Source organism: Anas acuta, chromosome 33 (assembly GCF_963932015.1).
Source record: "Anas acuta chromosome 33, bAnaAcu1.1, whole genome shotgun sequence".
NCBI classification, from domain to species: Eukaryota; Metazoa; Chordata; class Aves; order Anseriformes; family Anatidae; genus Anas; species Anas acuta.
This window is the reverse complement of record NC_089011.1, coordinates 162022-186123: the sequence shown is the minus strand read 5'-3', so window position 1 is coordinate 186123 and position 24102 is coordinate 162022. Positions and strand designations below refer to the sequence as shown.

The 24102-nt window shown below is 60.3% G+C and overlaps 3 protein-coding genes and 1 long non-coding RNA gene across 6 annotated transcripts in view; all 4 read left to right on the top strand.

Moving 5' to 3' along the window:
* Positions 1 to 6650, top strand: part of DCAF11 (DDB1 and CUL4 associated factor 11) — a 31828-nt gene extending 25178 nt beyond the window's left edge. The window contains exons 9-13 of the mRNA XM_068664562.1: positions 36 to 221; positions 1811 to 1964; positions 2704 to 2847; positions 4125 to 4231; positions 6531 to 6650. Coding sequence (XP_068520663.1) covers positions 36 to 221; positions 1811 to 1964; positions 2704 to 2847; positions 4125 to 4231; positions 6531 to 6632 — 693 coding nt within the window. The 3' untranslated portion in view covers positions 6633 to 6650. The remainder of the gene's footprint in view (positions 1 to 35; positions 222 to 1810; positions 1965 to 2703; positions 2848 to 4124; positions 4232 to 6530) is intronic.
* Positions 6651 to 8851: 2201 nt separating this feature from the next.
* Positions 8852 to 12317, top strand: LOC137846519 (uncharacterized). Its single transcript, XM_068664535.1, has 2 exons — positions 8852 to 9138; positions 11076 to 12317. Exon 2 carries the CDS (start codon positions 11223 to 11225, stop codon positions 12315 to 12317), a length of 1095 nt encoding a protein of 364 aa, XP_068520636.1. The 5' UTR covers positions 8852 to 9138; positions 11076 to 11222.
* Positions 12318 to 12509: 192 nt separating this feature from the next.
* Positions 12510 to 14174, top strand: LOC137846563 (uncharacterized). Of its 3 annotated transcripts, none has more exons than XR_011090546.1 (3): positions 12719 to 13452; positions 13611 to 13759; positions 13922 to 14174. It is a non-coding gene; the product is annotated as an uncharacterized lncRNA (long non-coding RNA). The 3 variants fall into 3 exon arrangements; XR_011090547.1 differs by having other exon boundaries at positions 12731 to 13133; positions 13193 to 13759; XR_011090545.1 differs by having other exon boundaries at positions 12510 to 13759.
* Positions 14175 to 14423: 249 nt separating this feature from the next.
* PSME1 (proteasome activator subunit 1) lies at positions 14424 to 23847 on the top strand. Its single transcript, XM_068664546.1, is given in 12 exon segments — positions 14424 to 14472; positions 14616 to 14648; positions 14917 to 14975; positions 17001 to 17072; positions 17206 to 17242; positions 19287 to 19384; positions 19681 to 19723; positions 19726 to 19748; positions 20571 to 20638; positions 20727 to 20781; positions 22354 to 22440; positions 22532 to 23847. Coding segments are annotated over 9 exon segments (549 nt in total). The 5' UTR covers positions 14424 to 14472; positions 14616 to 14648; positions 14917 to 14975; positions 17001 to 17015; the 3' UTR covers positions 22613 to 23847.
* Positions 23848 to 24102: the final 255 nt, after the last annotated feature.

The following is a 24102-nucleotide window of genomic DNA, read 5'->3' as shown; positions in this document are numbered from 1 at the left end:
AAATCGCCAAAACTCCCCAAATCTCCCCAAAATAGGTCCCCGCCCACGAGGACGACGTGAACGCGGTGGCGCTGGGGGACGCCGGGGGCCACCTCCTGCTGTCGGGGGGGGACGACGCCGTCTGCCGGGCCTGGGACCGCCGCTGCCTGCGCCAGGAGCGCCCCCAGCCCGTGGGGGTCCTGGCGGGGCACCGCGACGGGGTCACCTTCCTGCACCCCCGGGTGGGGAACTGGGGGGGACTGGGAGGGACTGGGGGGGACTGGGAGGGGATTGGGGGGGGATTTGGGGGGGACTGGGAGGGACTGGGAGGGGATTGGGAGGGGATTTGGGGGGATATGGGGGGACTGGGAGGGGATTGGGAGGGACTGGGAGGGACTGGGAGGGGATTGGGGGGGACTGGGAGGGGATTTGGGGGGATATGGGGGGACTGGGAGGGGACTGGGAGGGACTGGGAGGGGATTGGGAGGGGATTTGGGGGGATATGGGGGGACTGGGAGGGGATTGGGAGGGACTGGGAGGGACTGGGAGGGGATTGGGAGGGACTGGGAGGGACTGGGAGGGGATTGGGGGGGGATTTGGAGGGACTGGGAGGGACTGGGAGGGACTGGGAGGGGATTGGGATAGACTGGGAGGGACTGGGAGGGGATTGGGGGGGACTGGGAGGGGATTTGGGGGGATATGGGGGGACTGGGAGGGGACTGGGAGGGACTGGGATATACTGGGAGGGGACTGGGAGGCACTGGGAGGGGACTATGATGTTCCTCATGGTTCTACCATCCCCGTTGACCCCAATCTTGACATTTTTCACCCCATTGACCCCAAATATGAAATTTTTCACCCCATTGACCCCAATCTTTATGTTTTTCACCCCATTGACCCCATTGACCCCAAATATGACATTTTTCACCCCATTGACCCCAACCTTGACGTTTCTCACCCCATTGACCCCAATCTTGACATTTTTCACCCCATTGACCCCAATCTTGATATTCTTCACCCCATTGGCCCCATTGACCCCAAATATGACATTTTTCACCCCATTGATCCCAACCTTGATGTTCCTCACCCCATTGACCCCAAATATGACATTTTTCACCCCATTGACCCCAATCTTGATATTCTTCACCCCATTGACCCCATTGACCCAAACTTGACGTTTTTCACCCCATTGACCCCAAACTTGCCGTTCCTCACCCCATTGACCCCAAATATGACGTTCTTCACCCCATTGACCCCAATCTTGACATTCTTCACCCCATTGACCCCATTGACCCCAAATATGACGTTTTTCACCCCATTGACCCCAATCTTGATGTTTTTTACCCCATTGACCCCAAATATGACGTTTTTCACCCCATTGACCCCAAATATGACATTTCTCACCCCATTGACCCCAATCTTGATATTCTTCACCCCATTGACCCCATTGACCCCAATTTTGACATTTTTCACCCCATTGACCCCAAATATGACGTTCCTCACCCCATTGACCCCAAATATGACGTTTCTCACCCCATTGACCCCAATCTTGACATTTTTCACCCCATTGACCCCAATCTTGATATTCTTCACCCCATTGACCCCAAATATGACATTTTTCACCCCATTGACCCCAAATATGACATTTTTCACCCCGTTGACCCCAAACTTGCTGTTCCTCACCCCATTGACCCAAACTTGACGTTTTTCACCCCATTGACCCCAAATATGACATTTTTCACCCCATTGACCCCAAACTTGCCGTTCCTCACCCCGTTGACCCCCAACTCCCCCCCGATGACCTCAGCGATGACGTCACCCCCCCTTATAGGGTGACGGGCGCTACCTGGTGACCAACTCCAAGGACCAGACGGCCAAACTTTGGGATCTGCGGCGCCCGGCGGGGCCGGGGGTTTTGGCGGCCGCCCGGCGAGCCGTGGCCCGGCAGAGTTGGGATTACCGCTGGCAACGCGCCCCACGGCGGGGTGAGATGTGGGGCCAGGGGGTGGTTATGGGGTGGTTGTGGGGTCAGGGGTGGTTATGGGGTGGTTTGGGGTGGTTTGGGGTGGTTTGGGGTGGTTATGGGTCACTATGGGGTCATTTTGGGTCCCTATGGGTCTCTATGGGTCCTATGGGGTCTCTATGGGTCCTATGGGTCCATATAGGGCCCTATGGGGTCTATGGGTCCCTATAGGGTCTATGGGGTCTATGGGGTCCCTATAGGTCCGTATGGGATCTATGGGGCGCTATGGGTCTCTATGGGGTCTATGGGGTCTATGGGGCCTCTATGGGGTCTATAGGTCCCTATGGGGTCCTATGGGGTCCCTATGGGGTCTATGGGTCCCTATAGGTTTCTATGGGGTCTATGGGGTCTCTATGGATCCCTATAGGGACTATGGGTCCCTATGGGGTCTATGGGGTCTCTATGGGGTCTATGGGTTCCTATAGGGCCCTATGGGGTCTGTGGGTCCTATGGGGTCTCTATGGGGTGCTATGGGGTGCTATGGGGTCTATGGAGTCTATGGGTCCCTATAGGGTCTATGGGGCCTCTATGGGGTCTATAGGTCCCTATGGGGTCCCTATGGGTCCTATGGGTCCCTATGGGTCCCTATGGGGTCTATGGGGTCCCTATAGGGTCTATGGGGTCTATGGGTCCTATGGCTCCCTATGGGGTCTGTGGGCCCCCCTGACCCCGCCCTGACCCCCAAATTTTTTTGGGGGCAGCCCTGGGGACGGCTCCGCTGCCGGGGGACAGCTCTCTGGTGACGTTCCGGGGCCACGCGGTGCTGCACACCCTCATCCGCTGCCGCCTGGCCCCCGCCGGGGGGCGCCACCTGGCCACCGGCTGCGCCTCGGGGGCGGTGCTGGGTGAGGGGGGGGGGGGGGCGGGGCCTAAAAAATGGGGGCGGGGCCTAAAAGGGGGCGGGGCCTGAAAAATGGGGCGGGGCCTGAAAAATGGGGCGGGGCCTAAAAAGGGTGGGACCTTAAAAGGGGGGCGGGGCCTGGGAAAAGGGGGCGGGGCCTGGAAAAGGGGGGCGGGGCCTAAAAGGGGGCGTGGTCTAAAGGGGGGTGTGGTCTGGAGGGGGTGGGGCTTAAGGGGGTGGGGTCCCAGGGGGCTGGGCCTGGAAAAAGGGGGCGGGGCCTGAAAAAAGGGGTGTGGCTTAAGGGATGGGGCGTGGCTTAAGGGAAGGGGGCGTGGCTTAAGCGGGGGCGTGGCTTGAGGCTGGGGGAGGGGCTTAGGGGAGGGGGCGGGGCTTAAAGGCTGAGGGCGGGGCTTAGATTCAATGGGGTGGGGTAGGGGGAGTAAAAAGGGGGCGTGGCTTAAGGGAAGGGGGCGTGGCCAATTGGGGAGTGGCCAATGGGGGCGTGGCTTGAGGATGGGGGCGTGGCTTAAGGGCAGTGGGCGGGGCTTAGCCCCAATAGAATGAATGGAGGGGAGTCAAAGGGGGCGTGGCTTAGGGGAGGGGCGTGGCTTGAGGGAGGGGGCGTGGCTAAAGGGGGCGTGGCTTAAGGGTCAATGGGGGCGGGGATAGAGGCTGGGGGCGTGGCTTCAAGGCTGTGGGCGGGGCTTAGCCCCAATAGAATGAATGGGGGGAGTCAAAGGGGGCGGGGCTTAAAGGAGGGGGCGTGGCTTAAGGGAGGAGGCGTGGCCTATAGGAGTGGGCGAAGCCAATGGGAGGGGGCGTGGCTAAAGGGGGCGGGGCTTAAGGGCTGTGGGCGGGGCTTAGCCCCAATAGAATGAATGGGGGGAGTCAAAGGGGGCGTGGCTTAGGGGAGGGGGCGTGGCTCGAGGGAGGGGGCGTGGTCAATGAGAGGGGGCGTGGCCTATGGGAGGGGCGTGGCTAGAGGCTGGGGGCGGGGCTTAAGGGCTGTGGGCGGGGCTTAGCCCCAATAGAATGAATGGGGGGAGTCAAAGGGGGCGTGGCTTAAGGGAGGGGGCGTGGCTTAAGGGAGGGGGAGTGGCTTAGGGGAGGGGGCGTGGCCTATAAGGGGGCGTGGCCAATGGGGGCGGGGCTTAAGGGCTGTGGGCGGGGCTTAGCCCAATTGAATGCATGGGGGGAGTCAAAGGGGGCGTGGCTTAAGGGAGGGGGCGTGGTTTAAGGGAAGGGGGCGTGTCCTCGCTGACCCCGCCCCCCACCCCGCAGTATACGACGTTCTGACTGGCCGGGCCGTGCGGCGCCTGCCCAATCACGGGGGCTGCGTGCGGGACGTCTGCTGGCACCCCCAGGGGGCGGAGCTGGCCAGCACCTCGGTGGGCGGGGCTTAAAGGGAGGGGGCGGGGCTTAGGGGGAGGGGGCGGGGCTTAGGGGGAGGGGGCGGGGCTTAAGGGGGAGGGGGCGGGGCTTAGGGGGAGGGGCTTAAAGGGGAGGGGGCGGGGCTTAAAGGGAGGGGGCGGGGCTTAGGGGGAGGGGGCGGGGCTTAGGGGGGAGGGGCTTAAAGGGGAGGGGGCGGGGCTTAAGGGGAGGGGAATCTATGGGGCTGGGGTCTATGGGGTGGGGATCTATGGGGTGGGAGTGTCTGTGGGGTGGGGAGATCTATGGGGCTGGGGTCTATGGGGCTGGGATCTATGGGGTGCAGGTGTCTGTGGGGTGGGGGTCTATGGGGTGGGGGGATCTATGGGGCTGGGATAAATGGGTGGGGTTCTATGGGGCACGGGTCTGTGGGGTGGGGGGGGCTATGGGGCTGGGATCTATGGGGTTGGGGAATCTATGGGGTGGGGGTCTATGGGGTTGGGGATCTGTGGGGCTGGGATCTATGGGGTGGGGGTATATGGGGTGGGGGATCTATGGGGCTGGGAATCTATGGGGCTGGGAATCTATGGGGCTGGGATCTGTGGGGCTGGGATCTATGGGGTGGGGGTGTCTGTGGGGTGGGGAGATCTATGGGGCTGGGATCTATGGGGAGGGGATCTGTGGGGCTGGGGTATATGGGGCTGGGGTATATGGGGTGGGGAGTTGTGGGGCTGGGATCTATGGGGCTGGGGATCTGTGGGGCTGGGATCTGTGGGGCTGGGATCTATGGGGTGGGGATCTGTGGGGCTGGGGGTGTCTGTGGGGTGGGGGTATGTGGGGTGGGGAGATCTATGGGGCAGGGATCTATGGGGCTGGGGTCTATAGGGTGGGGGTTCTATGGGGTAGGGGAATCTATGGGGCTGGGATAAATGGGTGGGGTTCTATGGGGCGCGGGTCTATGGGGTGGGGGGGGCTATGGGGCTGGGATCTATGGGGCTGGGATCTATGGGGCAGGGGGATGTATGGGGCTGGAATAAATGGGGTGGGGTTCTATGGGCACAGGTCTATGGGGTGGGGGGATCTATGGGGCTGGGAATCTATGGGGCAGGGGATCTATGGGGTGGGGGATCTATGGGGCTGGGATCTATGGGGTGGGGATCTATGGGGTGGGGGTGTCTGTGGGGTGGGGGTCTGTGGGGCTGGGATCTATGGGGTCAGGGAATCTATGGGGCAGGGGTCTATAGGGTGGGGGTTCTATGGGGAGGGGGTCTATGGGGCTGGGATCTATGGGGTGGGGAATCTATGGGGTGGGGGTGTCTGTGGGGTGGGGAATCTATGGGGCTGGATCTGTGGGGTAGGGATCTATGGGGTGCAGGTGTCTGTGGGGTGGGGGTCTATGGGGCTGGGATCTATGGGGCTGGAACCTATGGGGCTGGGATCTATGGGGTGAGGGATGTATGGGGCAGGGAATCTATGGGGCTGGGAATCTATGGGGCTGGGATCTATGGGCTGGGATCTATGGGGCTGGGAATCTATGGGGCTGGGATCTATGGGGCTGGGGTCTATGGGGCTGGGAATCTATGGGGCTGGGATCTATGGGGCTGGAACCTATGGGGCTGGGATCTATGGGGCTGGGATCTATGGGGCTGGAACCTATGGGGCTGGAACCTATGGGGCTGGAATATATGGGGCGGGGGGATCTATGGGGTGGGGATCTATGGGGTGGCAGTGTCTGTGGGGTGGAGGTCTATGGGGTGGGGGGTCTGTGGGTCTGGGTATCTGTGGGGCTGGAGTCTGTGGGGCTGGGAATCTATGGGGCTGGGATCTATGGGGCTGGGACTTATGGAGCCAGGAATCTATGGGGCTGGGATCTATGGGTCTGGGACCTATGGGGCTGGGATCTATGGGTCTGGGGCTCTATGGGGCTGGGAATCTATGGGGCTGGGATCTATGGGGCTGGGACCTATGGGGCTGGGATCTATGGGGCTGGGAATCTATGGGTCTGGGACCTATGGGGCTGGGATCTATGGGGCTGGGGCTCTATGGGGCTGGGAATCTATGGGGCTGGGATCTATGGGTCTGGAATCTATGGGTCTGGAATCTATGGGTCTGGGGCTCTATGGGGCAGGGAATCTATGGGTCTGGGACCTATGGGGCTGGGATCTATGGGTCTGGGGCTCTATGGGGCTGAAACCTATGGGGCTGGGATCTATGGGGTGAGGGATGTATGGGGTGGAATCTGTGGGTCTGGGGCTCTATGGGGCTGGGCCCTATGGGGCTGGCCTCTATGGGGCACGAATCTATGGGGCTGCCCCACAGTGGGACGGGAGCGTGCGCCTCTGGGCCTACCGGGAGCCGGAGGACGATGAGGACGAGGCCGGGGGCGGCCGCCCCACAGCGCCCCTGCCCCACAGCAAATAAAGGCCCTGCGACCCCCAAGTGATGACGTCATCTGTGGGGCAGGGGGGTGGGGGGGGTGTGGGGTGGGGTTGGGGGGTGGAGGGGGGCGGCTGCCCCATAGCTGCCCCATAGCTGCCCCATAACCTTCTGTATCTGCCCCACATCTGCCCCACATCTGCCCCATAAGTCCCCCAAATCTGCCCCATATCCCCCTAAATCTGCCCCATAGCTGCCCCACATCTGCCCCATAACCCCCTTTTCTGCCCCACATCTCCCCATATCTGCCCCACATCTGCCCCATAGATGCCCCATATCCATTCCATAACCCCCCAAACCCACCCCATAACCCCCCTAAATCTGCCCCACATCCCCCTTAATCTGCCCCACATCCCCCTTAATCTGCCCCATAGCTGCCCCATAGCTGCCCCATAACTCCCCAAAATCTTCCCCAAATCCCCCTAAATCTGCCCCACATCTGCCCCATAACCTCCTGTATCTGCCCCACAGCTGCCCCATGGCTGCCCCACATCTCCCCATATCCACCCCAAACCCCCCCAAAACAGCCCCATAACCCCCCTAAATCTGCCCCGCACCTGCCCCATAACGTCCTTTTCTGCCCCACATCTCCCCATAGCTGCCCCATAGCTGCCCCATAACCCCCCAAATCCACCCCATATCCCCCTAAATCTGCCCCATGTCTGCCCCACATCTGCCCCATAACCTCCTGTATCTGCCCCACATCTGCCCCACAACTCCCATATCTGCCCCACATCTCCCCATACCAGCCCCCACATCTGCCCCATATCTGCCCCATAACCTCCAAACTCTGCCCTATATCTCCCTAAATCTGCCCCATATCTGCCCCACATCTGCCCCATAACCTCCTGTATCTGCCCCACATCTGCCCCACAACTCCCCATAGCTGCCCCATATCTCCCCATATCCACCCCATAGCTGCCCCATAACCCCCAAATCCGCCCCATAACCCCCCCATAACCCCTCCAAAATAACCCTATAACCCCCCTAAATCTGCCCCACATCTCCCCATACCAGCCCCATAGCTGCCCCATATCCGCCCCATAACCCCCAAAACTCGCCCCATAACTGCCCCATAACCTCCTGTATCTGCCCCACATCTGCCCCATAACCCCCTTTCCTGCCCACATCTCCCCATAGCTGCCCCATAGCTGCCCCATAACCCCCCAAATCCACCCCATATCCCCCTAAATCTGCCCCATGTCTGCCCCACATCTCCCCATATCTGCCCCACATCTCCCCATACCAGCCCCACATCTGCCCCATATCCACCCCATAACCCCCAAAACTCGCCCCCGTAGCTGCCCCACATCTGCCCCATATCTGCCCCATAACCTCCAAACTCTGCCCTATATCTCCCTAAATCTGCCCCATATCTGCCCCACATCTGCCCCATAACCTCCTGTATCTGCCCCATATCTCCCCATATCCACCCCATAGCTGCCCCAAAACCCCCCAAACTCGCCCCATAGCTGCCCCATAACCTCCTGTATCTGCCCCACATCTGCCCCATAACCCCCTTTCCTGCCCCACATCTCCCCATAGCTGCCCCATAGCTGCCCCATAACCCCCCAAATCCACCCCATATCCCCCTAAATCTGCCCCATGTCTGCCCCACATCTCCCCATATCTGCCCCACATCTCCCCATACCAGCCCCACGTCTGCCCCATATCCACCCCATAACCCCCAAAACTCGCCCCTGTAGCTGCCCCATATCTCCCCACATCTGCCCCATATCTGCCCCATAACCTCCAAACTCTGCCCTATATCTCCCTAAATCTGCCCCATATCTGCCCCACATCTGCCCCATAACCTCCTGTATCTGCCCCATATCTCCCCATATCCACCCCATAGCTGCCCCATAACCCCCCTAAATCTGCCCCACATCTCCCCATACCAGCCCCATAGCTGCCCCATAGCTGCCCCAAAACCCCCCAAACTCGCCCCATAGCTGCCCCATAACCTCCTGTATCTGCCCCACAACCCCCTTTCCTGCCCCATAGCTGCCCCATAGCTGACCCATAACCCCCTAAATCCCCCCCACACCCCCCCCACACCCCCCTAAAACCCCCCCACACCCCCCCCACCCCCCCCACACCCCCCCCCATGCCCTCCAGCTGCCCTTGCCCCTCCCCCCCCACCCCCCACATCCCCTCCCCCACCCCCCCCACCCCTCCCCCACCCCCCCCACCCCTCCCCCCCCACCCCCACCCCCACCCCCCCCCCAGCCATGGCGGAGGCCGCCGTGGGGCTCCGCGGGCTCTGTGGGGCAGCACTTGTGGGGCTGAGCTGGGGGGCGGCACTTGTGGGGCGCTGCTGTGGGGCGGCACTTGTGGGGCTGAGCCGGGGGGCGGCGGCGCTGCTGGGGACCCCCGGCTTCGCCCGGGCCCACGCTTTGGGGGTGGCCGCACTTGTGGGGCTGGAGCCGGCCCTGCGCCGTGGGGCTGACCCCCATGGGGTGCTGGCCTCGCCCCACAACCTGCTGGAGGCGTGAGTTGGGGGGCAGGGATCTATGGGGCGGGCGGGGGTGGTTGTGGGGCTGGGAGTTGTGGGGCTGGGGAGTTGTGGGGCTGGGATCTGTGGGGCTGGAGGGGGTGGTTATGGGGCTGGGGATCTATGGGGCTGGGGAGTTATGGGGCTGGGGGTACTTGTGGGGCTGGGAGCTATGGGGCTGGGATCTATGGGGCAGGATCTATGGGGCTGGGGAGCTATGGGGCTGGGGAGTTATGGGGCTGGGGGTACTTGTGGGGCTGGGAGCTATGGGGCTGGGATCTATGGGGCAGGATCTATGGGGCTGGGGAGCTATGGGGCTGGGGAGTTATGGGGCTGGGAGCTAAGGGGCTGGGAGCTATGGGGCTGGGATCTGTGGGGCAGGATCTATGGGGCTGGGGAGTTATGGGGCAGGGGACTTAGGGGGCTGGAGGGGGTGGTTATGGGGCTGGGATCTATGGGGCTGGGATCTATGGGGCTGGGGAGTTATGGGGCTGGGGGGAGATGTGGGGCTGGGGGTGCTTGTGGGGCTGGGAGCTATGGGGCTGGGATCTATGGGGCAGGATCTAGGGGGCTGGGGAGTTATGGGGCAGGGGACTTAGGGGGCTGGAGGGGGTGGTTATGGGGCTGGAATCTATGGGGCTGGGATCTATGGGGCTGGGGAGTTATGGGGCTGGGAGCTAAGGGGCTGGGATCTATGGGGCTGGGGAGCTATGGGGCTGGGATCTATGGGGCAGGATCTATGGGGCAGGATCTATGGGGCTGGGGAGCTATGGGGCTGGAGCGGGTGGTTATGGGGCAAAGGGGGTGGTTATGGGGCTGGGGATCTATGGGGCTGGGATCTATGGGGCTGGGGAGTTATGGGGCTGGGGGGAGATGTGGGGCTGGGGGTGCTTGTGGGGCTGGGAGCTATGGGGCTGGAGGGGGTGGTTATGGGGCTGGGAATCTATGGGGCTGGGATCTATGGGGCTGGGGAAGTTATGGGGCTGGGATCTATGGGGCTGGATCTATGGGGCTGGGGAGTTACGGGGCTGGAGGGGGTGGTTATGGGGCTGGAATCTGTGGGGCTGGGATCTATGGGGCAGGGGATCTATGGGGCTGGGTCCTATGGGGCTGGAATCTGTGGGGCTGGGGAGTGGTTATGGGGCTGGGGGCTATGGGGCAGCGTGGGTGCTATGGGGGGTGCTATGGGGCGCTATGGGGGTTATGGGGCTCGGTGGGGTTTCTGTGGGTCTCTATGGGGTTTCTATGGGGTCGCTATGGGTCTATGGGGTTTCTATGGGGTCTGTGGGATTTCTATGGGTCTATAGGGTCTCTATGGGTCCATGGGTCTCTATGGGGTCTCTATGGGGTCTATGGGTCCCTATGGGGTCTATGGGATTTCTATGGGTCTATGGGGTTCCTATGGGGTTGCTATGGGTCTGTGGGGTTTCTATGGGGTCTATGGGTCCCTATGGGGTCTATGGGGTCTCTATGGGGTCTATGGGGTCTCTATGGGGTATCTATGGTCTATGGGGTCTCTATGGGTCCCTATGGGGTCTCTATGGGTCTATGGGATTTCTATGGGATCTATGGGTCCCTATGGGGTCTATGGGTCCCTATGGGGGTCTATGGGTCTCTATGGGCTCTATGGGATTTCTATGGGGTCTATGGGTCCCTATGGGGTCTATGGGGTCTCTATGGGGTCTCTATGGGTCTATGGGGTCGCTATGGGTCTATGGGGTCTCTATGGGGTCTATGGGTCTATAGGGTCTATGGGGTCTATGGGGTCTCTATGGGTCTATGGGGTCTATGGGGTCTATGGGGTCTTTATGGATCTATGGGTCTCTATGGGGTCTCTATGGGGTCTATGGGGTCTATGGGGTCTCTATGGATCTATGGGTCTCTATGGGGTCTCTATGGGGCCTCACCCCCCACCCCCCATCCCTGCCCCACAGCCGCCTCGTCGCCTCTGCCGGCCGCTGGACGGCGCTGCTCCTGGGGTCCCTGCTGGTGGCCTCCCTCCCCCTGGCCCAGCCGGGGGGGGGGTCGCCGGGGGGGCGCTGTTGCGGGCGGCCGGCCGGCTAGCCGTGGGGGCAACCGTCATGGCCGCCGCCGCCCCCCGCCTCTTCGCCGCCCTGGAGGCCGCCGCCGGCCTCCGCCCGTCCCCCCAGGCCTTCGGCCTCGTCCTCTGCGGCCTGGGCTTGGGCGAGGAGCTGGGGGCTCTGGGGAGGCTCCTCCACCCGCCCCGGGGGGCTAGCGGGGACGCCCGGGTGGCTACCGGTGGACAAAGGGCTACTGGAGGCGACTGGGTGGCTACTGACCACAGGAGGGGTACTGGAAGTGACTGGGTGGCTAGTGAGCGCAGGATGGCTACTGGAGGCGACTGGGTGGCTAGTGACCGCAGGATGGCTACTGGAGGCGACTGGGTGGCTAGTGACCGCAGGATGGCTACTGGAGGCGACTGGGTGGCTACCAACACCAGAATGGCTACTGGGGACATGTGGATGGCTACCGATGGAAGGAGGGCTACTGGAGGCGACTGGGTGGCTACCAACACCAGAATGGCTACTGGGGACGTCTGGATGGCTACCGATGGAAGGAGGGCTACTGGAGGTGACTGGGTGGCTACTGACCGCAGGATGGCTACCAGGGACAACCGGGTGGCTACCAACACCATGATGGCTACCAGGGACGACTGGGTGGCTAGTGACCGCAGGATGGCTACCAGAGATGACTGGATGGCTACCAACACCAGAATGGCTACCAGGGATGACTGGATGGCTACCGACACCAGTATGGCTACCGGAGGCAACTGGGTGGCTACCACCACCAGTATGGCTACTGGAGGCAACCGGGTGGCTACCGAGGAGCCCAAGGTGGTGGCCACCGCCCCGCTGTGCCTCCTCTTCCTCCTCAACGCCGGGCTGCTGCTGCTGTGGCAGGGGGGCGCTGGTGGCCACCTTGGCTTACCGGTGCCACTGGGCCGCCAACGCCGCCGGGGCCGCCCTGGGCTGGGCCGCCTGGGCCCTCACCTACCGGCTCTGGTACCGCTGCCCCTGCTCACCGGGGAGGCCCGGGTTGGGGTTGAGGCCAAGGGGGGTTGGGGGGGGACCCTAAAATTTTTTTTGGGGGGGGGGGTAAAATTTTTTTTGGGGGGGATGGGGAAATTTGGGGGGAAATGTGAAAGTTTACCCTAAAATTTTTTTTGGGGGGGGGGGTAAAATTTTTTTTGGGGGGGATGGGGAAATTTGGGGGGAAATGTGAAAGTTTGGGGAAAAATGCAAAAATTTGGGGGTAATGGGAAAATTTGTGTGGGAGGGGGGTGGCAGAGTTTGGGGGGGGGGGACCCTAAAATTTTTTTTGCGGGGAGGGGACTAAAATTTTTGGAGGGGGGGGGTAAAATTTGGGGGAAAATGCGAAAGTTTGGGGGAAATGGGGAAGTTTGGGGGAAAATGCGAAAATTTTGGGGAAAATGTGAAAGTTCGGGGGTAATGGGAAAATTTGTGGGGGGGGGTGTGGAAAAGTTTGGGGGGGGAAACTAAAATTTTGGGGGGAGGGCAAAAGTTTGGGGGAAAAGGTGGAAGTTTGGGGAAAATGCGAAAATTTTGGGGAAAATGTGAAAGTTCGGGGGTAATGGGAAAATTTGTGGGGGGGGTGTGGAAAAGTTTGGGGGGGGAAAATAAAATTTTGGGGGGAGGGCAAAAGTTTGGGGGAAAAGGTGGAAGTTTGGGGGAAAATACGAGGTTGAGGGGTGGCCATGGGAAGTTGAAGGGAGGTTGTAGAACTCTACAGGGCCCCAGTAGGCCCCAGTAGAACCCAGTAGACCCCAGTAGGCCCCAGTAGGCCCCAGTATGGCCCAGTAGGTCCTACTAGACCCCAGTAGGCTCCAGTAGCCCCCAGTATGCACCAGTAGGCTCCAGTAGATCCCAGTAGATCCCAGTAGGCTGCAGTAGGCTCCAGTAGGCCCCAGTAGGCCCTGGTAGGCTCCAGTATGGCCCAGTAGGCTCCAGTAGGTCCCAGTAGACCCCAGTAGGCCCCAGTATGGCCCAGTAGGTCCTACTAGACCCAGTAGGCTCCAGTAGGCCCCAGTAGGCCCCAGTAGGCTCCAGTAGATCCCAGTAGACCCCAGTAGGCCCCAGTAGGCCTCAGTAGGCCCCAGTATGGCCCAGTAGGCTCCACTAGGCTCCAGTAGGCTCCAGTAGGCCCCAGTATGGCCCAGTATGGCCCAGTAGGTCCTACTAGACCCCAGTAGGCTCCAGTAGACCCCAGTAGGCCTCAGTAGGCCCCAGTAGATCCCAGTAGGCCCCAGTAGGCCTCAGTATGGCCCAGTAGGTCCCAGTAGGCCCCAGTATGGCCCAGAAGGTCCTACTAGACCCCAGTAGGCTCCAGTAGACCCCAGTAGGTCCCAGTAAGTTTCAGTAGGCCCCAGTAGGCCCCAGTAGGCTCCAGTAGCCCCAGTATGCACCAGTAGTCTCCAGTAAGTCCAGTAGGCCCCAGTAGGCCTTAGTAGTCCCCAGTAAACTCCAGTAGGCTCCAGTAGGTCCCAGTAATCTCCAGCAGACCCCAGTAGACCCCAGTAGGCACCAGTAGGCTCCAGTAGCCCCAGAAGACTCCAGTAGGCCCCAATAGGCCCCAGTAGGTCCCAGTAGATCCCAGTAGACCCAGTAGGCCCCAGTAGGCCCAGTAGAGGGGGGGGAGGCCCCCCAGTAGCCCCCAGTAAACCCCAGTCAGCCCCAATAGGCCCCAGTATGCCCCAGTAGCACCCAGTAGACCCCAGTAGAGGAGGGGAGGACCCCAGTAGGCCCCAGTACACCCCAGTACACCCCAGTCAGCCCCAGTAGGTCCCAGTCCGTCCCAGTATGCCCCAGTAGCACCCAGTAGACCCCAGTAGAGGAGGGGGGAGGCCCCCCAGTAGTCCCCAGTAGACCCCAGTAGGTCCCAGTCCATCCCAGTATGCCCCAGTAACACCCAGTAGACCCCAGTAGAGGGGGGGAGGCCCCCCAGTAGACCCCAGTTTGCCCCAGTAGCTCCCAGTTCATCCCAGTATGCCCCAGTAACACCCAGTAGAGGCGGGGGGGAGTCCCCCAAAATTTGGGGGGGGTGCCCAGACACCACCTTCCGCCATCTTTGTGTCCCCCCCCCCCCCGCGTCCATTTTTCCCCAATAAAAGCCGATTTTGGGCCGCCGAGGTGGATTTTTTTTAAAGGGGGCGGGGCTTAAGGGGGAGGGGGCGGGGCTAAAGGGGGAGGGGGCGGGGCTTAAGGGGAAGGGGGCGGGGCTAAGGGGGGAGTCCCCGCCCCCCCCCCTCCCCACTTTCACTTTCGCTTCCGGATCCCGATGGAGGGCGCCGAGGTTGGGGGGCAGCGGGGGGGGGTTAGGGGGGGACATGGGGGTCACATGACTTGGGGGGCACCCTCACGTGACCCCTGCGACCCCCCCCCCTCACCCCCCCTCACCCCCCCCCCCCCCCCCCAAAATTTTGCCCAACCAATCAGGTCGAAGCTTTTCGGAGCCGGGTGGGCGCCCAGGTAAGGCCTTGCGCCCCCCCCCCCCCTCCCCTGCCCCACACTTTCTATGGGGCGGTTTTGTGGGGGGGGGGTTGTGGGGCGGCTATGGGGCAGCCCCACACCTTCCACCCCCCCCCCCGCCTGCCCCCCCCCCCACCCCCCGACTTTCTATGGGGCGGTTGTGGGGCGGTTGTGGGGGGGTTGTGGGGGGGTTGTGGGGCGGTTGTGGGGGGTTGTGGGGCGGCTATGGGGCAGCCCACACCTCCCCCCCCCCCCGCCTGCCCCATAGATGACGCAGCTCCTGGGGAGCTTCCGGCCAAGGTGGCGGAGCTGGAGGGCCTGCTGCAGGTGGGGCTGGGGGGGGGCGCTATGGGGCGGGGGGGGCGCTATGGGGCTGGGGGGGCGATATGGGGCTGGGGGGTCGCTATGGGGCCGAGGGGGTCGCTATGGGGCTGGGGGGGTTCCTGTGGGGGAGCTATTAGGCTGGGAAGGGAGCTTGGGGGGGGCTATGGGGCTGGGGGGGGCGCTATGGGGCAGGGGGGCGCTATGGGGCTGGGGGGTTGATATGGGGCGGGGGGGAGCTATGGGGCTGAGGGGTCGATATGGGGCTGGGGGGCGCTATGGGGCTGGGGTTTCACTAATGGGCTGAGGGGTCGCTATGGGGCTGGGGTTTCGCTATGGGGCTGGGGGTCGATATGGGGCTGGGGGGTCGCTATGGGGCTGGGGGGGTTGCTATGGGCTGGGGTCGCTATGGGTCTGGGGGTTTCACTATGGGGCTGGGGGTCTCTATGGGGCTGGGGGGGTCGCTATGGGGCTGAAGGGGTCGCTATGGGGCTGGGGTTTCGCTATGGGGCTGGGTGAGGCGCTATGGGGCTGAGGGGGTCGCTATGGGGCTGGGTGGGTCGCTATGGGGCTGGGGTTTCGCTATGGGGCTGAGGGTCGCTATGGGGCTGGGAGGTTGCTATGGGGCTGGGGGTGTCGCTATGGGGCTGGGGGGTTGATATGGGTCTGGGGTGTCTCTATGGGTCTGGGGGTCTCTATGGGGCCGAGGGGGTCGCTATGGGCTGGGGGGTCGCTATGGGGCTGGGGGGGTCGCTATGGGGCTGGGGGGGGCGCTATGGGGCTGGGTTTCTCTATGGGGCTGAGGGGTCGCTATGGGCTGGGGTGTGGCTATGGTGCTGGGTGAGTCGCTATGGGGCAGGGGGGGCGCTATGGGGCTGGGGGGTCGCTATGGGGCTGAGGGGTCGCTATGGGGCTGGGGGGGTCGCTATGGGTCTGGGGGGTCGCTATGGCTGGGGGTGTCGCTATGGGTCTGGGGGGTCGCTATGGGCTGGGGGGGTCGCTATGGGGCTGAGGGGGTCGCTATGGGGCTGGGGGTCGCTATGGGGCTGGGGGGCGCTATGGGCTGGGGGGTCGATATGGGGCTGGGGTTTCGCTATGGGGCTGGGGGGGACCTTATGGGGCTGGGGGGTCGCTATGGGGCTGGGGGGTCGATATGGGTCTGGGGGGTCGCTAATGGGGCTGGGGTTTCGCTATGGGGCTGAGGGGTCGCTATGGGTCTGGGGGGTCTCTATGGGCTGGGGGGTTGCTATGGGGCTGGGAGATCTGCTATGGGGCTGGGAGGCCTCTATAGGGTTGTGGGTCGCTATGGGGCCGGGGGCTCTCTATGGGGCTGGGTGGGTCTCTATGGGGCTGGGGGGGCGCTATGGGGCTGGGGGGTTGCTATGGGGCTGGAGGGCCGCTATGGGGATGGGGGGTTGCTATGGGGCTGGGGGGTCGCTATGGGTCTGGGGGGTCGATATGGGGCCGGGGGGCGCTATGGGGTTGTGGGGGGCGCTATGGGACTGGGGTTTCGCTATTGGCTGAGGGGTCGCTATGGGGCTGAGGGGGTCGCTATGGGGCCGGGGGGTCACTATGGGGTCGGGGGGGTCGCTATGGGGCTGGGGAGGGTCTCTATGGGGCTGAGGGGGGCGCTATGGGGCTGAGGGGTCGCTATGGGGCTGGGGGTCGCTATGGGTCTGGGGGTCTCTATGGGTCTGGGGGTGTCGCTATGGGGCTGGGGTTTCGCTATGGGGCTGGGGGTCTCTATGGGGCGAGGGGGTCGCTATGGGGCTGGGGGGTCTCTATGGGGCTGGGGGGTTGCTATGGGCCGAGGGGGTCTCTATGGGGCTGGGCGGGTCTCTATGGGGCTGGGGGGTCGCTATGGGCTGGGGGGGTCGCTATGGGGCTGAGGGGGTCTCTATGGGGCCGGGGGGTCGCTATGGGGCTGGGTGAGTCGCTATGGGGCAGGGGGGTCGCTATGGGGCCGGGGGGGTCGCTATGGGGCTGGGGGGGCGCTATGGGGCTGGGGGTTCGCTATGGGGCTGCCCCCAGGACCCCATCTTCGCTATGGGGCCGGAGGAGCTGCGGGCGCCGCTGGAAATTCCCCTGCCAGACCCGGCCCAGGTGAGGACCCCCAAGTGTGGGGCCGGGACCCCCAAGTGTGGGGCCGGGACCCCAAAATGTGGGTCCGGGACCCCCAAGTGTGGGGCTGGGACCCCCAAGTGCCCCCTTCTCACCCCCCACCCCTGCCCCATAGAAAAAGAAGAAGAAGGAGAAGGACGAGGAGGAGGAGGGTGAGTGTGGGGCAGAGGTTGGGGGTCCCATGGGGTGGTTGTGGGGCGCTATGGGGCAGTTATGGGGCACTTATAGGGCACTTATGGGTCCCAGGGGGTGGTTATGGGTCCCTATGGGGTACTTATGGTCCCATGGGGATACTTATGGGTCCCAGGGGGTGGTTATGGGGCACTTATGGGGCAGTTCATGGGGCACTTATGGGTCCTATGGGGTACTTATGGGTCCCAGGGGGTACTTAGGGGTCCCAGGGGTGGTTATGGGTCCCATGGGGCACTTATGGGTCCCAGGGGGTGGTTATGGGGCAGTTATGGGGCACTTATGGGGCACTTATGGGTCCCAGGGGGCGGTTATGGGGCAGTTATGGGGCACTTATGGGGTACTTATGGGTCCCAGGGGGTAGTTATGGGTCCCAGGGGGTACTTATGGGTCCCAGGGGTGGTTATGGGTCCCATGGGGTAGTTATGGGTCCCTATGGGTACTTATGGGTCCCTATGGGGTGGTTATGGGCAGTTATGGGGCACTTATGGGTCCCAGGGGGCGGTTATGGGGCAGTTATGGGGCACTTATGGGTCCCAGGGGGCGGTTATGGGGCACTTATGGGGCACTTATGGGGCACTTATGGGTCCCAGGGGGTAGTTATGGTCCCGGGGGGGGTACTTATGGGTCCCATGGAGTACTTATGGGTCCAAGAGGGTAGTTATGGGTCCCATGGGGTGGTTATGGGTCCCAGGGGGTACTTATGGGTCCCAGGGGTGGTTATGGGGCAGTTATGGGGCAGTTATGGGTCTCAGGGGGTACTTATGGGTCCCAGGGGGTACTTATGGGTCCCAGGGGGCAGTTATGGGGCAGTTATGGGCACTTATGGGGCACTTATGGGTCCCATGGGGTAGTTATGGGTCCCAGGGGGTGGTTATGGGGCAGTTATGGGGCACTTATGGGGCACTTATGGGTCCCATGGGGTAGTTATGGGTCCCAGGGGTGGTTATGGGTCCCTATGGGGTACTTATGGGTCCCAGGGGGTGGTTATGGGGCACTTATGGGGCACTTATGGGTCCCATGGGTCACTTATGGGTCACTTATGGGTCACTTATGGGGCACTTATGGGGCACTTATGGGTCCCAGGGGTACTTATGGGTCCCAGGGGGTGGTTATGGGGCAGTTATGGGGCACTTATGGGTCCCAGGGGGCGGTTATGGGGCAGTTTATGGGCACTTATGGGGCACTTATGGTCACTATGGGTCACTTATGGGGCACTTATGGGGCACTTATGGGGCACTTATGGGTCCCAGGGGTACTTATGGGTCCCAGGGGGTGGTTATGGGGCAGTTATGGGGCACTTATGGGGCACTTATGGGGCACTTATGGGTCCCAGGGGGTACTTATGGGTCCCAGGGGGTAGTTATGAGTCCTAGGGGTACTTAAGAGTCCTAGGGGTACTTATGGGTTCCAGGGGTGGTTATGGGTCCCGGGGGGTACTTATGGGTCCCAGGGGGTGGTTATGGGGCAGTTATGGGGCAGTTATGGGGCACTTATGGGGCACTTATGGGTCCAGGGGCGGTTATGGGGCAGTTATGGGGCACTTATTGGGCACTTATGGGGCACTTATGGGCACTTATGGGGCACTTATGGTCACTTATGGGCACTTATGGGGCACTTATGGGGCAGTTATGGGGCACTTATGGGACGGCACTTATGGGGCACTTATGGGGCACTTATGGGGCAGTTATGGGGCACTTATGGGGCACTTATGGGTCCCTATGGGGCACTTATGGGGCACTTATGGGGCACTTATGGGGCACTTATGGGTCACTTATGGGGCACTTATGGGGCACTTATGGGTCGCTATGGGTCACTTATGGGGCACTTATGGGTCACTTATGGGGCACTTATGGGCACTTATGGGTCCCTATGGGTCACTTATGGGCACTTATGGGGCACTTATGGGTCCCATGGGGCACTTATGGGTCCCCGTGGGTTATCCCCGCCCCCCACCCCATATATGGTCATAGGGGGCGTGGCTAAGGGGGTCACGTGCCCCCCCAGCCCCCCCTTGCCCACCAATCGGGAGCCACCCGGCCCTGCTGGCCCTATTGGAGCGCTGCCGCCCCCGATTGGCCGAAGCCCGGAACCACGTGGCCCAGGCGAGGGGGCGGGGCTTAGGGGGAGGGGGCGGGGCTTAAAGGGGGCGTGGCCATAAAGGGGGCGGGGTTTGGGGGCGGTGGGCGGGGCCTGGAGGGGGTTAAGGGAGGGCAAGGGGGCGGGGCTTAGGGAGGGGCGGGGCCTAAAGGGGGGTGGGGCTTAGGGGAAGGGGCGGGGCTTAAGGGAAAGGGGGCGGGGCCTGGAGGGGTTAAGGGAGGTCAAAGGGGGCGGGGCTTATGGAGGGGCGTGGTTTAAGAGGGTAAAGTTTTGGGGTGAAAAAGGGGGATTTTGGGGGCAGGTGGCGCTCTGGCTGCAGCTGCAGGTGCCCCGCATCGAGGACGGGACAATTTCGGGGTGGCCGTGCAGGTAAAAAAGGGGGGGGGACCCCAAAATCCCGCTTTTTTGCCCCAAAATCCCAAATCCGCCCTTTTTAACCCCAAATCCCCTCCTGGTTTTCAGCCAAGCGGCCCAAATTAATTTAATCCAAATTCCCCCGGTTTCACACCAAATCCCGCCCGGACTCGCCCAAATCCCACCCGGGGGACCCCAAAATCCTCGTTATTCGCCCCAATTTCACCCCAGGAATTCCCAGGAACCCCAAATCCCCATTATTTTCCCCAATTTTCCCCCGGGGACCCAAAATCCCCCCCAAATCACCCTCAGATTCCCCAAATCCTTCCCGTTTCCCCCAAATCCACCCCAAACTACTAAAATCCCCCCAAATCCCCCCAAATCCCCCAAATTCCCCCAAATCACCCCAAATTCTCCCAAATCCTCAAATTCCCCCAAATCCCTCCAAAATCCCCCAAATCCCTCCTAAATCCCCCAAATCCTTCCCATTTTCCCCCCAAATCCACCCCAAACTACCAAAATCCCCCCAAATCCTCCCAAATCCCTCCAAATTCCCCCAAATCCCCCCAAATTCCCCCAAATCCCTCCAATTCCCCCAAATCCCTCCAAATTTCCCCCAAATCCCCCCCAAATCCCCTAAATCCCTCCTAAATCCCCCAAATCCCCCCAAATTCCCCCCAATCCTTCCACATCCTCCCCTAAATCCCCCAAACTCTCCCGTTTCCCCCCCAAATCCCCTAAACTCTCCCAAATCCCCCCAAATCCTCCCCCAAATCCCCTAAAACCCCCCAAACTCCCCAAGACACCCAAAACCCCCCGAATTTTCCCCAAAAATAGGAGAAGGTCCTGGAGCTGCTGACCGCATCCCGCACCCAACTCGAGGGGCTTCAGGGCCGCCTCCCCAAGTGAGTTTTTGGGGTTTTTTTTGGGGTCCCCCCTCCGACCCCAAATCCCGTGACCCTAAATCCCCCGATCTCACCCCAAAACCTCCAGGTACCTGTCGGAGCGGGGTGACGCCGTGTCCAAGGCGGCCAAAAACCCCCACGTGGTGAGAAATTTGGGGTGAATTTGGGGTGTTTTGGGGTTTTTGGGGTCTGTAGGGGTGTATTGGGATCTGGGGAATTTTGGGGTGAATTTGGGGTTATTTGGGGTCTGTTTGACGCATTTGGGGTTGATTGATCGCCTTGGGGTCCCTGGAGGCTCATTGGGGTCATATTGGGGTCCATGGGGGCACTTTTGGGGTCATTTGGGGGCACTTTGGGGTCTTAGTGGAGTACAATGGGGTCTATTGGGGTCCATGGGGGCACTTTGGGTTATTTTGGGGTCTTTGGGTCACTTTGTTTTTTGGGGTCCATTGGGGTCTATTGGGGTCTATTGGGGTTTATGGGGTCCCATGGGGTTTTTTTGGGGTCCATGGGGTCCAATGGGGTCTTTAGGGCCACATTGGGGTCTTTGGGGTCTATTGGGGTCTATTGGGGTTTTTGGGGTCACATTGGGGTCTTTTGGGGTCTATGGGGTCTGTTGGGTCTATTGGGTTTTTGGGGTCTGGTTGGGGTCTATTGGGGTTTTTGGGGTCACCTTGGGTCTTTTAGGGTCTATGGGGTCACATTGGGTCTATGGGGTCTGTTGGGGTCTATTGGGGTTTTTGGGGTCACCTTGGGGTCTTTTGGGGTCTATGGGGTCACATTGGGGTCTAGGGGGTCTATGGGGTCACATTGGGGTCTTTTAGGGTTTTTGGGGTCTATTGGGGTCTTTGGGGTCTATTGGGGTCTATGGGGGCTCATTGGGGATTTTGGGGGTCACATTAGGGTCTTTTGGGGTCTATGGGGTCTATGGGGTCACATTGGGGTCTTTGGGGTCTATGGGGTCACATTGGGGTCTTTTAGGGTCCAATGGGGTCTATTGGGGTTTTTGGGGTCACATTGGGGTCTTTGGGGTCTATTGGGGTCTATGGAGTCTATGGGGGCTCATTGGGGTCTATTGGGGTCTTTTGGGGTCTTTTGGGGTCTTTGGGGTCTATTGGGGTCTATGGGGTCCCATGGGGGTCCATGGGGGACAATGGGGTCTACTGGGGTCTTTTGGGTCTTTGGGGTCTATTGGGGTCTATGGGGTCTGTTGGGGTCTATGGGGGTCCATGGGGTCCATTGGGGTCTATTGGGGTCTTTAGGGTCACATTGGGGTCTATGGGTCCCATGGGGGTTCATGGGGGACATTGGGGTCCATTGGGGGTCTTTTGGGGTCTTTGGGGTCTATTGGGGTCTATTGGGGTTTTTGGGGTCACATTGGGATCTTTTGGGGTCTGTTGGGGTCTATTGGGGTCTTTTGGGGTCTATTGGGGTTTTTGGGGTCACATTGGGGTCTTTTGGGGTCTATGGGGTCACATTGGGGTCTATGGGTTCTGTTGGGGTCTATTGGGGTTTTTGGGGTCACATTGGGGTCTTTTGGGGTTTTTGGGGTCACATTGGGGTTTTTGGGGTCACATCGGGGTCTTTGGGGTCTATGGGGGTTCATTGGGTTCTATGGGGTCTATTGGGGTCTATGGGGTCTTTTGGGATCTATTGGGGTCTATGGGATCTTTTGGGGTCCCCGGGGGTCTCCCACTGCCCCCATTACCCCCCAGTTGGATTACCGGGCCCTGGTCCACGCCCTGGACGCGGCCGAATTGGGGGCGACGCGCCTGGCCCTGACGGAGCTCCGGGACCTCTACGTGAGTTTTGGGGTCCCCGACCCTAAAACCCCCATCCTGACCCCAAAACCGACCCCATAACCCCCTTTGTGTCCCCCCCCCCACCCCACAGGCCGTGCTCCTCGACGTCCTGCAGAAGAACATGGAGAAGCTCCGCAAGCCCCGGGGGGAGCCCAAAGCCATGATTTTCTGAAATTAGCCAAAACCCGCTGTTTTCACCCCAAAAAAAAAAAGAGCGGGTTCAGAACCCTGACCCCTTCCCCCCTCCCTTTCAAAAAATTGAAGTTTTTTTTTTTTTTACCCGTTTCCCGCTCAAAATAGAGATTTTTTAACGGTTTCGTGCCCCGTTCCCGCTCCAAAAAATCGATTTTTTTTTTTTTTTGACATATTTCCACCCCAAAATAATGGGATTTTGGGTTTCGTTGTCCCATCCCAAATCCCTCCAAAATGAAATTTCTGAAATTTCCCTTTTTGACCCAATTCCTCCTCAAAATACTACAACTTCCAAAAAAAAGGGACTTCAGCGTCCCATTCCCACCTAAAAAAATCGGGATTTGGGGTTTCAATGTCCCATTTCCGCCCTAAAGGAGTGGAATTTTGGGTTTCAAGTTCCCATTTCCACCCTAAAAGAGTGGAATTTTGGGTTTGAATTTCCCATTTCCATCCTAAAGGAGTGGAATTTTGGGTTTCAATTTCCCATTTCTGCCCTAAAAGAGTGGAATTTTGGGTTTGAATTTCCCATTTCCGCCCTAAAGGAGTGGAATTTTGGGTTTCATTGTCCCATCCCAAATTCCCCAAAACTGGAATTTCACTTTTTTGACCCAATTCCTCCACGAAATACTACAATTTCCCAAAAACGGGACCTCAGCGTCCCATTCCCACCTAAAAAAATCGGGATTTGGGGTTCAATGTCCCATTTCCGCCCTAAAGGAGTGGAATTTTGGGTTTGAATTTCCCATTTCTGCCCTAAAGGGGTGGAATTTTGGGTTTCAATTTCCCATTTCCGCCCTAAAGGAGTGGAATTTTGGGTTTCATTGTCCCATTCCAAATCCCCCAAAACTGGAATTGCACTTTTTTGACCCAATTCCTCCTCAGAATACCACAACTTTCCAAAATCCCTAAAAATCGGACTTCAATATCCCGTTTCCACCCCCAAAAAATTGAGATTTTAGGTTTTGACCCATTTCCACCTAAAAAAAGAAAAAAAAAAAAAAGCGGGATTTTACATTTTGATCCAATTCCCTCCCAAAAAGTGGGATTTCCCTTTTTTCACCCATCCTTCCCCAAAACCCCCCCAAAATGGGTGACCAATCACGGTGCAGAGGAGGCGGGGCTTCCTTGCCATGGGTGACCAATCACGTCGCTCCGCCGTTTCGGGGTGATTTGATGCTTTTTGGATACTTTGATTAAAAAAAATCGATGATTTGATCCAAATTGAGCCGAAATTGTTATTTTGAGTCCTTTCTGCCCAATTCTTGGCCGCTTGGGGGCGCCCCCGCCCCGCAGCTCCTTTTTGGGGCAAAACCCGGCCCTTTGGGGATTTTCCACCTGGGTGGTGCCAAGGGTTTTAATTTGGGGCCGCGAATCGAAACTTTTGGGGCCAGCGGCTCGCTTGTTTGCACAAAAGCAGCCAGGCGAAACGAGGCGGAAAAGGGCTTTTTGCATAAAAAGCTAAAACTGGTG

Excerpts from the sequence above, each read along its gene's own strand:
- LOC137846519 (XM_068664535.1), top strand. The coding sequence starts at position 11,223 with ATGGCCGCCGCCGCCCCCCGCCTCTTCGCCGCCCTGGAGGCCGCCGCC.